The 12,307-nt window shown below is 45.2% G+C and overlaps 1 protein-coding gene across 1 annotated transcript in view; it reads right to left on the bottom strand.

The window, feature by feature from the left end:
* The window catches only part of LOC139166693 (transmembrane protein 47), a 157,905-nt gene that overhangs the window by 59,123 nt on the left and 86,475 nt on the right, over positions 1-12,307 (bottom strand). The window contains exon 2 of the mRNA XM_070750590.1: positions 1,652-1,792. Within this exon, the coding sequence (XP_070606691.1) occupies positions 1,652-1,792 (141 nt within the window). The remainder of the gene's footprint in view (positions 1-1,651; positions 1,793-12,307) is intronic.

Raw genomic sequence — 12,307 nt, 5'->3', positions numbered from 1 at the left:
TTCCAGTAATTTAAAGGAGCCGGTCAGTCTTGCATTGCTGCTACTGAGCCTGACCTCCGGGTCAACGATAGACTTGTCCTACAGGCAGATTGGGTTGAAAAGGTTAGTATAGTAGGGATAAATTAGGGCTTTCCAGTAATTTAAGGGGGCCGGTCAGTCTTGCACTGCTGCTACTGACCTCTGGCACTTGTACTTTTGGGTCCACCACAGGGCCACTTTCTTTCTCTGCATTTCCTTTTTCTATGTAATCTAAAGCCACTAGTGCTCTCTCTAAATTTAATTTGGGGTCAACCACAGAAACACCTACTTTCTCTGCATTTCCTTTTTCTATCTAAAAACAAGCCACTAGTGCTCTCTGTCAATTTAATTTGGGGCCGTCCACCTGCCCCATCCCCAGTTGCAGACCTTTGGCTTCTGGATAGCCCAGAGCTTCTGCTGGAGAAAGAGGAGTGTCCAGGGCATCATCGAGGAAGGATGATGAGACCCAGATCCCCGCTCCTGCAGCTTACTGCAATGTTGAGGCTGAGAGGAAGGCTAGCAGGGAGGAGTGGGTGGAAGAAGATGCCAGGGGTGATGACGAGGTGCTAGATCCCACGTGGACCGAAGGCCGGCAGAGTTCAGAGGAGGAAGAGGCTGTGGTGGTCCCACAGCCCCAGTCAGCCAGCAGAAGAGGGACAAGGCTGCAGACCCTCAGCATTCAGTCTGCTGGTACCACTGGCCACAGTGGCCAGGGACCGAGCGCACCACATAGCACATGTCCTCCCATCACACAGGATTGCTGTAAAATAGCAGGTGCCTACTGCACACAGTATTGCTGTAAAATAGCAGGTGCCTGCTGTTGCCTCCTCCTGCTACTCTGCTTATCCCTCTTCACCCTATTGCAAATATAATTTTGGGTCAACCGCAGGGCCACTTTCTTTCTCTGCATTTCCTTTCTCTATGCAATCTAAAGCCACTAGTGCGCTCTCTAAATTTAATTTGGGGTCAGCCACAGGGCCACTTTCTTTCTCTGCATTTCCTTTTTCTATCTAAAAAGAGCTCTCTGACAATTTACTTTTAATAAAGTGTGGCTTTATTTCCAGAAGAGTTCAGAGTTCGGGTTCAGGTTCGGGTTCGACGAACTCACCCGAACTTCATGGCAAAGTTCGGCTGAACTTGCCAAACCCAAACTTTGTTGGGTTCGCCCATCACTATATATAAACACATTTGAGTTTAATCCTATTTATTTTTATATGAATGATTTCCAAAACTAATGCTAAAAACACTATCACTATCTTGCACAATAAAGTCCCTTAAGCTTCTACAAAGATCTGAAATGGTATCTGTTATAAAAACTTACAATGTGTTTTTAAAATGTCAAGCAAGCAATGCCAGAGGAGATAAGACACTATAATGTGTGCTTTATTTCTTGTAATGACATCTAGGCTGAAAAAATAGGTGCAGAAGTACTCCATTTAGTTGCCACTGGGATTTTGGCCTGCTGATAAAGAATGCTCTTCAAACTTTAAATGATAGAAAGAGTTGGCCTGGAAAGAAATCTTGGGGTTTCTTGGCCAAACAAAAGCTGAACCATCTGAAATGAAGGAATTATTTTTGGATTATCAGAGATGTTTTATCTTTGCCCTTTAGAAAGTAACAACTGTTAACTTACCTGCCGCAAACAGCATGACAGCAATAGGCCGGTAGAACCTTCTCCGTGATCCCACACAAATAGAAATTAGTCCAACCAAAAAAGCTATAAGAATTATGGTGGCACCACCCAACAGCATAGAAAGAGTAGTAATCTGCCAATCTATAAAGAAAAAGTAACAAGATAGGAATTTAATTTAGACAATAACTCAAATAAAGTGCTCTTCACTGGAATAGAAATAAATAATAAAAAATATGAAATAAATAAACTTATTTATTATGTGACAGCAGAACTCTAAATATATTCTTTACAGAACTTATAAACTTTTCATTTAAGACTGACATTTATCTGCTTGACCTATATTCCATAGGAAACAAAATATAACCACATTTTATGTGACGGTCTTGGTATATTCGGGTTTCTTCCCGTGTAGGATTTGGAAATTTCTGGCGACGTTTCGATGAGGTCTCACTCGTCATCTTCAGGCTGGTGTTTCTGTCCTTGTTCTAAGGCGAACACTGCGAGATCTGAGCTGCCTTCCTTCTATAAATACTGGTGGCTGGGTGTGGTTTGATGGCTCAGCAATTGCCTGCTGTGTAGAAACTTCCTGGTGAATCACCCCTGTCACCCGTCATCGCAAACTTATACATGGAATATTTTGAAACCAATGCCTTGGACAAATCTGAATACAAACCCAAACTCTGGCTTAGATATGTAGATGACACCTTCATAATTTGGCCACATGGGAAAGAAAAACTTCGCCAGAAATTTCCAAATCCTACACGGGAAGAAACCTGAATATACCAAGACCGTCATACCTGTACCCGTGAAAATCTACGAAAACAAATATACAGTGATCCCCCAGGTATCGCGATCCCGATCATTGCAAACGGACTAAATCGCGATTTTTCAACCCGGAAGTAAAAACACCATCTGCACATGCACGCCCTTTTTTTTTATGGCCACGCATGCGTAGATGGCGCCGGGCAGATCAGCTGCTGGGCGGCTTCCCTGGGTCTTCCCCCGCTTGCTGGCGGGAGGGCAAGAAGCCCCCCCAGCACCCGCCCGCCCGCCGTTCGCCCGCCCTTCGCCCGGCCACCCGCCGTTTGCTCGCTGCTCGCCCGGCCACCCGGGTTTGGGGGGGTGCTGGCAAGCCCCCCATGCCGGCGGCGACGTTTTAAAACAGCCGCGCGGCTTCCCAACTGAGTCCCGAAGACAAACGCGGAAGTTCGCCTTTGACGTTTGTCTTCGGGACTCAGTTGGGAAGTCGGGAGGCTGTTTTAAAATGTCGCCGCCGGCATGGGGGGCTTCCTAGCAGCCCCCCAAACCCGGGTTGGGGGTCCGGGGGGTGCTGGCAAGCCCCCCATGCCGGCGGCGACGTTTTAAAACAGCCGCGCGGCTTCCCAACTGAGTCCCGAAGACAAACGCGGAAGTTCGCCTTTGACGTTTGTCTTCGGGACTCAGTTGGGAAGCCGCGCGGCTGTTTTAAAACGTCACCACCGGCATGGGGGGCTTGCCAGCACCCCACCGGACCCCCAACCCGGGTTTGGGGGGCTGCTAGGAAGCCCCCCATGCCGGCGGCGACGTTTTAAAACAGCCGCGCGGCTCCCCAACTGAGTCTCGAAGACAAATGCGGAAGTTCGCTTCAGGACTCAGCTGGGAAGCCGCGCGGCTGTTTTAAAACGTTGCCGCTGGCATGGGGGGCTTGCCAGCACCCCCCGGACCCCCAACCCAGGTTTGGGGGGCTGCTAGGAAGCCCCCCATGCCGGCGGCGACGTTTTAAAACAGCCGCGCGGCTTCCCAGCTGAGTCCTGAAGCGAATTGGCTTCAGGACTCAGCTGGGAAACGGCGCGAGCGAGCGGCGCGAGCGAACGGCTTGTCCACCGCCTGCCTGCCCATGCGCCCGCCGCTCGCCCACCCTTCGCCCGCCCACGCCGTTTGCTTGTGCCGCTTCCCAGCTGAGTCCTGAAGCGAATTGGCTTCAGGACTCAGCTGGGAAGCGGCGCGAGCGAGCGGCGCGAGCGAACGGCTTGTCCGCCGCCTGCCTGCCCGCTCGCCCACCGCTCGCCCGCCCTTCGCCCGCCCACGCCGTTCGCTCGTGCCGCTTCCCAGCTGAGTCCTGAAGCGAATTGGCTTCATGACTCAGCTGGGAAGCGGCGCGAGCGAACGGCGTGGGCGGGCGAAGGGTGGGCGAGCGGCAGCGAGGAGTTTGCGTGGGCAGTGGGGAAACCCCAATCTTCGGCTCCTCGCTGCTGCGGCGGAAGTAAAAACACCATCTGCGCATGCGCAGATGGTGTTTTTACTTCCACAGCGCTACTTCGCTAAAAACCGATCATTGCGAGGGGTCCTGGAGCGGAACCCTCGCAATGATCGGGGGATCACTGTAGTGATCCCCCGATCATTGCGAGGGTTCCGCTCCAGGACCCCTCGCAATGATCGGTTTTTAGCGAAGTAGCGCTGTGGAAGTAAAAACACCATCTGCGCATGCGCAGATGGTGTTTTTACTTCCGCCGCAGCAGCGAGGAGCTGAAGATTGGGGTTTCCCCACTGCCCACGCAAACTCCTCGCTGCCGCTCGCCCACCCTTCGCCCGCCCACGCCGTTCGCTCGCGCCGCTTCCCAGCTGAGTCATGAAGCCAATTCGCTTCAGGACTCAGCTGGGAAGCGGCACGAGCGAACGGCGTGGGCGAGCGGTGGGCGAGCGGTGGGCGAGCGGGCAGGCAGGCGGCGGACAAGCCGTTCGCTCGCGCCGCTCGCTCGCGCCGCTTCCCAGCTGAGTCCTGAAGCCAATTCGCTTCAGGACTCAGCTGGGAAGCGGCACGAGCAAACGGCGTGGGCGGGCGAAGGGTGGGCGAGCGGCGGGCGCATGGGCAGGCAGGCGGTGGACAAGCCGTTCGCTCGCGCCGCTCGCTCGCGCCGTTTCCCAGCTGAGTCCTGAAGCCTGAGTCCTGGTACCTCGAGATACGAGTTTAATTCGTTCCGGACCTGGGCTCTTAAGTCGAGCAGCTCTTATCTCGAACGACTTTTCCCCATAGGAATTAATGTAAATAATTTTAATTGGTTCCAGCCCTCAAAAAACTCACAAAGTTAGTCTAAATTATGCAGAAAGACATGTTTTTAATGAAGAAATGTACATGTACATATAAATGAATAATGAAGTTTCTTTCACTTAACTTGTAAACTTTCTTAAACTTTTAAATTTACATATGTTCAACTTCTCTGCCACCCAATCCTGTAGGACAGAGGTCCCCAACCCTTTTTGCACCAGGGACCGGCTTTAAGCGATCAAGAGAGGAATGGGTGAATGAATGGACGGAGGGTGGGAAGGAAGGAAGGAAAGAGGGAAGGGACAGAAACAGAGGAAGGAAGCAAGGAAACTTATGAAACGGGAGAGTAAGAGAGGAATGAGGGAAGGGAGGGAGGGAGGGAAGAAGGTGGGAAGGAGAAAGAAAAGAAGAAATAGAGGAAGGGAAGGTAAAAGAGAGAAAGAAAAAGAGCAAGAAAGAAAGCTGCAAGCACCCCACCCCCCCGAGCCCCTCAGGCCGGCTGCAACCTTTTAAAACACGCGCGCCGCTTCGCAGCTGTCTCCTGAAGCCGAACGCGGAAGTTAGCGTTTGGCTTCAGGAGACAGCTCCTTGGCGCTTGTATCTCGAATTTGGGCTTGTAAGTAGAACAAAAATATCTCTCCCCTCCCAGCTCTTATCTCGAGTTGCTCTTAAGTAGAGCAGCTCTTATGTCGGGGTTCCACTGTATTTCTTTTCTTTATTTTATTCTTATTTTTTCTACACCTTCTATTTTTCTTTATTACACTTTGCACTGTGTTAGTTTTTACTGTTCTAATTGTAATCTATAATAAATTTATTCTTAAAAAATTAAACATTTTGACTTCAAACTGTTTCAGGACTGAGCAAGTGTGTTTTATTAAATTAAATTAAATATAATTATCAGTTTTTAAAATTGTTTAGCGCACTATCCAATCAGATTATATATTACATAAAAAACAGGATGGTAACCAAAGATAATAGAGTCTCAAGATTTACACCTGATAGCATCAAATCAGATAATAGCAAAATAATTTTGAGCTGAGATTTTAAAAGCTAGTGTTTTAAGTATTTTTTCAATTAGTGTATATCACTATTGTGGGAAGCCTCTCACCCCCAGAATAATGAAATATTTTAGGAAATATCTTTAAAAGGGCAGGATAGAATATTTCCCCTAAAGAAGAAATAGAAAAAAATCTTAAGGGTGGCAGAAAGCAGTCCCAGTTTCCCTAGAATAGTAGAAGAATAAATAAGTGTTACTGTTTGAACATTAAAAGTCTGAAGTAAATTATTCAAATATCATCTGATGAGCTTGAACCAGAAGAGCAGTGGGTGAAACAACCTCAGTCATCAAATCCATGCTGCGGTTCGGAGTTCAGGCAATGTGGTGAAGCGGCGGACCAATGGACAGCCTTCTTCTTTCTTTTTTTTAATATATTGAATTTTCCATAAAAAAGACAGATAAGACATACATACATTTAACATCTATTTGGGGTTACAACTACCCCACTTATTTTAGAACTCTTTCTAGTACAGAAAAAGAATTCACTAATAACTTATAAAATCAACTTAATAATTCGAATGAAAAGAAGAATTTTTGTTTTTATATAATTATTACCTATAAGCATAGTTCCCTCTAAGCTGAGCAGTGAGCAATGGCTCACTTAAAAATCATCATCAACTCAGAGTTTTTCAAACCTGCCCAGAAGCCGAGAGGGAAAGAGTGAGAGGGAAAGAGTGCCACCCAGTCCCAAAGGGACTGCCGCTCAGACACTATACTTTTCCGCCCACCCCAAAAAAAAATTAGAGGGAACACTGCCTATAAGGTTAACAAAATAAAGCTATTTCTAATATCTGTACATATTTTTGAATCATTTAAATTTTTATTTATTGATTTTATTTTATTTATTGTTAGAGTTGAAAGGGACCATACAGGTCCTCAAGTCCAATCTCCTCTTGAAAGTGTCCAGCTATCATGTCTCCTCTGCCCCTCCTTTTCTCTAGGCTATCCATGCCCAGTTCCCACAATCTCTCTTCGTAAGTCTTGGTTTCAAGTCCCCTAATCATTTTGGTTGCTCTTTTCTGCACCTTCTCCAGAGTTTCAATGTCTCTTTTGGAGTGTGGTGACCAGAACTGGATGCAGTACTTCAGATGTGGTCTGACCAGGGCGTAGTAGAGTGGTATTAATACTTCCCTGGTCTTGGAGTTTATCCCCCTGTTGATGCAGCTTAGGATAGGCTTTTTTGGCCGCTGCTGCACATTGCTGGCTCATGTTTAGTTGATTATCCACCTAGACTCCAAGATCTCTTTCGCAGTCACTAGTGCTAAGTGGGGTTTCTCCCAGGCTGTATGTGTGTCTAGGTTTTTTTTTACCAAGGTGAAGGACTTTGCTCTTGTCGATGTTGAACATCATGTTGTTAGTGTGGGCCCATAGTGTTAATCCCTCTCGATCTTTCTGTATTTTGAGCCTGTCCTCTAGGGTGTTGGCTACCCCTGCCAGTTTGGTGTCATCTGCAAATTTGATTACTTCCCCTTCTACTCCCTCGTCCAGGTCATTGATGAAAATATTGAAGAGTACAGGGCCCAGGACAGACCCCTGTGGTACCCCACTACCTACCTTCTTCCATGTGAATTTGGAACCGTTGAGGAAAACTTGTTGCATGTGGTTGGACAGCCAATTATTTATCCATCTGCATGTGTTGTAACCTACCCCGTTTTTTTTTTCTAATTTGTGGATTAGGAGGTTGTGGTCAACTTTATCAAAAGCTTTGCTGAAGTCCAAGTATATGAGGTCTATTACGTTGTGTTGGTCCACTGATTTGGTTATGGTGTTGAAAAATGAGATGAGGTTGGTTTGGCATGATTTGTTTCTGACAAACCCATGTTGGCTGTTGGATATAATGTTGTTTGTTACTAGGTAGGGGCAAAGTTGTTTTTTAATTATTTTCTCCAGTACTTTTCCAGGTATAGAAGTCAGACTTGGTCCAATCTTGGGCAATATACAAATACCGAAGCATCCGCTATTCACTGCACCGCAAAATGGGAGGATCAGGTCTAGATCAAAAGAACCAGAAACCCCAGATGGTGGGGATTCATGGTCCCCCCAAGGAAGAGGGGGACCCCCATGCTGCCGCAGCCATTTCACCTTGCCCTTTTCTTTCTTGTAAGGGTTTTGAGAGAATACAAAAGAGAAGTAGGAATATGCACTATGGTGTATTTGAAGTATTAAAAAGGAGAAGGATATTAATTTAATAAAGTTTTAAAGGAAGTTAAGCTCAAATTCAATTAGACAAAAATTAGATACCTAGATGACAAAATTAGAGGTCAAGGTTGGGGGGGTTGGATTGATACCAGAAGTAATTAATTCGGAATTAATAATTTTGGGGGGAGATTAATTATAAATAATGTACTAACTTGATATTGTTTTTATTATAATATGAAATAATATTTCCAAATATATTGAAAAAGTTTGTATGAAGAAAAATAAAAAAATCACCCCCCCTGCATATCCCATAGTATTTCAAGTCTTCCCTATCGTTTAACTCCAAAGTCATTTTATCTAATTTTGCACATTCAAATATTTTTCTAACCGTATTTCTTTTTTTAAAGCTTTATTTATTCAATTTTTTTCAGTTTTAAAAACATCACAATAATTTTGCACAGATCAGAACTGATCTCTCAAATTATATGTTTTATTGTTTAGTGTCATTATTTAAGTTTATGTTATTTACACAGATTGTACATACTGTTCATATTTACATCGTTCCTGTATTTATAGGTACTTTCACATTATAATACAGTTTAATTATTATTTTTCCTATCCAATTGTACCATTCCGGTTCCAGTGGGGTAACAAGAAGGAGGGAGGGTACTGCTGCTCTGACCAACTTCAAAATAAACATTAAAAAAAACATCAAAATAAAGGAAATTTGCTTGGGTGAGTACTGATACTGACCCAGAGCCCCAGCACCGATCTGATCCCTGGGGACCCCGATGCCACGAGGATTCCCCCGAGCCCAGCTACTTACAGGGAGCCCCGACGCCCAGCTGACTTCCCCGAGTGCCATGAGGATTCCCCCGAGCCCAGCTACCTACAGGGAGCCCTGACGCTCAGCTGAGTTCCCCAAGTGCCAGACACCAGGGGATTCCCCATGAGCCTCGCAAGCCTCGTGAGCCCTCGGCGACCCCCCCAGAGCCCCGACGCCCAGCTGACTCCCCCAAGCCCCCGGAGCCATCTGCGAAGCCAGGAGGACTCGCCCCAGCCTCCGGAGTTCTCAGCGACCTCCCCCGAAGCCCCGACACCCAGCTGATTCTCCTGGGAGCGTAAGAGGCTAGGAGGACTCCCCAGAGCCTCCAGAACCATCTACGATGTCCAGCTGACTCCCCCAAGCCCCCAGAGCCATCAGCCAAGCCAGGAGGACTCCCCAGAGCCTCCAGAGCCATCCCTGACCTCCCCTGAAGCCCCAACACCCAGCTGACTCTGCCGGGAGCGTCAGAGGCAAGGAGGACTCCCCAGAGCCTCCAGAGCCATTTACGACCTCCCCTGAAGCCCCCGACGCCCAGCTGACTCTGCCTGAACAACCAGACACTAGGAGGACTGCCCTGAGCCTCTGGAGCCCTCGGTGCCCACAGCAACCTTCCCCAACATCCAGCTGACTTCACCGGGAGCACAAGAAGCCAGGAGGACTCCCCCGAGCCTCTGGAGCCCTCTGTAACCCCCCATGAAGCCCTAAAGTCAGGCAGTCTGCCCTTGGCGTCCTCCCCCAACCTCCGCCATTACCTCGTGGCTGAAAGACCAGCTCTGCTCCTCAAATCTCTGTTCTTCATAATCCTAAAACCACCCAGCTTGCAGTGACGATCCAACCCCCCCTAGTGGCTGTATAATAACACAGTAGTCACATCCAAAACCTTTCTCATTCAAAAGCTATAGATCTCTACAGGTCGCTCCAACACCCCTAGTGGCTGCAAAGGAACCTAGCAGTCACTTCCAAATTGCTCTCATTCAACCAGCAGCTATGCCGTCCAAGAAAAAAACCCAAGCAAATCAAGTAAATGATTCTGTTAACATTTGCTTCATATGCAACAACACTATTAATACACAAGAAGGATTTATAAAACTCCTATAAAAAATCAGCTCAACATACCTGCCTTAACATAAATAAGCATGTCGCCACTTTTCTTCAAGATAATCCTTTCTACTATTTCTGCCCATCCTGTACTCCCAAACCATACTCCCTTGGCAATCTATCCAATGTAATCCAATCAGCAGTCTCTAAAACTCAACAATCATACACAGAAAGCATGGAATTACGGCTTGCCTCCATAGAAAAAAACATCCAAGATCTTATACTCGCTAAAACACCAAAACAAGTACCCTACACCACCCCACCACCACCACTTTATACTCCACCCAGGCCACCACTACCTCTATCTCCAAACCCTACTACTGACATCTCCACCCTGATGCAAGATACCATGGAACGTGGACAAAAACGCCATACCGCCGTACTTTTTGGCCTAGAAGAAAATGGGGAAACCAATCTATCAAATATCCGTAGTATCATCCACAACCATCACCCTCAATCAATCGCCCCTGATGATATCTTAGAGGTTTCTAGAAGTGGCCCTGTACTAAAGTACAGTGATGGATCAATGGCTCCCCAGCTGTGCAGAATAGTCTTCAAAAATGAAACTACCAAACAATAGTTCATCAAGACCATGAACTCCATCGCCAGAAATAACACAAAATACAACAAACTCCGATCCAGACCAGACCTAACACTACTCCAACGCATCTGCTCTCGGGAACTACGGGCCAAACTCCGGAGATGTTGTGACCAAGGTGAAACTAACCTCTACATTGACTACTGCTCTGATTGCATCAGGACCAAAACTCATAATCCTCCCTTCATCCCCAGACCCACTGTCCCTCCTCAACCATCTTCTCCACCCACCATCCCTCATCTACAAATGGACCCCCCCCCAGTACTTCAAGCAACAAATAGGATAGCGCGCCTCTTACTACCTCATTCCAATCCAATTTCAACTCAACTCATTCCAATCTCACCCCTGATCACAAATTCAATCTCAAATGTAAACTAATCAATGCAAGAAGCATAATCAACAAGTTGTCTGAATTCCTCATCCTACTTGACACAAACATATTTGACTTAATCTTTGTTTGTGAAACATGGCTGAATTCTTCCTATCCTGACTCCATCATCACACAAAGTAACTACCTGGTCTTCCGGTCTGACCACGAATCCCGCAGAGGGGGTAGTGTAGCCATATTCTACAAAAGCTCACTCAATCTAAAAAACATTCAAGTTGCACAAGATCTTATCCTTCCTGAAAGCCTAGTTTGTGACATTTCCCTCAACACTACACTCTGTTTCCTACTGTGCTACAGAGCTCCAAACTACGACATTACCCTGTATAGTCTGGAGGACAGAAGGAAAAGGGGGGACATGATCCAAACATTTAAATATGTTAAAGGGTTAAATAAGTTTCAGGAGGAAACTGTTTTTAATAGGAAAGTGAACACAAGAACAAGGGGACACAATCTGAAGTTAGTTGGGGGAAAGATCAAAAGCAACGTGAGAAAATATTATTTTACTGAAAGAGTAGTAGATGCTTGGAACAAACTTCCAGCAGACGTGGTTGGCAAATCCACAGTAACTGAATTTAAACATGCCTGGGATAAACATATATCCATCCTAATATAAAATACAGGAAATAGTATAAGGGCAGACTAGATGGACCATGAGGTCTTTTTCTGCCGTCAATCTTCTATGTTTCTATGATACATGTAATTTATTCCATTTTTCTAATTATGTTTCTTATGGTTTTTTAACAATACTTTATAGTTGTAATCTTTAATTGTGGTGCATTTTATGACATCATTACCCCTAGGTATTTCACTTTCTTTACAGTTTGAATTTCTAGCTTTGTTTCTAACTCTTCATTTTGTATATTTATCATGTTTTTAGTAATTTTTTTTTGTTTTTTGTTTGTTAATTTTAAGCCCTGACATTTCTCCAAATTTATCTCCTTTAGTAATTTTGGACCTGTTTATAGTGGATCTTCAATAATAAGCACTAAATTCTCTGCAAACTCCTGCATCTTGAATTCTTGTCCCCTTGTCATTAACCATATAATTTCTGGATTTTTATGCATTCGTCTTAGAAATGTCTTTAGGGAAAAAATTTAAAAAACAGTGGGGATAACGGACATCCCTGACATACTCCTTTTGCATTTTGGGAACTTTCTGTTATTTCTTCATTCAATATAATTTTTGCCAATTGTTTAAAATATATTGTCCTAATAATTTTAATATATTTATCTCCAAATTTCATTAGACTTAATTGTTTAAATAAAAAAATCCCAATTCAAATTATCGAAGGTCTTCTGGTCCTCTAGGAACATTAATGCCATGGATTTCTCTGGGTAGGCTTCATAAAATTCTACAGTACTTAATATTATCCTTGTATTGTTTTTCATGTCTCTACCATGCAGGAATCCATTTTGATCTGGATGGATCCACTCGTTTAGTATCAATTTTAATCTGTCATAATTGTGGTAAATATTTTATAGTCAGCATTTAGCAAAGAAATAGGTCTATAATTTTGAATTTTTTG

This window comes from Erythrolamprus reginae, chromosome 4, assembly GCF_031021105.1.
Source record: "Erythrolamprus reginae isolate rEryReg1 chromosome 4, rEryReg1.hap1, whole genome shotgun sequence".
Classification (NCBI taxonomy): domain Eukaryota; kingdom Metazoa; phylum Chordata; class Lepidosauria; order Squamata; family Dipsadidae; genus Erythrolamprus; species Erythrolamprus reginae.
The sequence above is the reverse complement of the archived record's forward strand: the minus strand, read 5'-3'. Positions and strand labels throughout refer to the sequence as shown.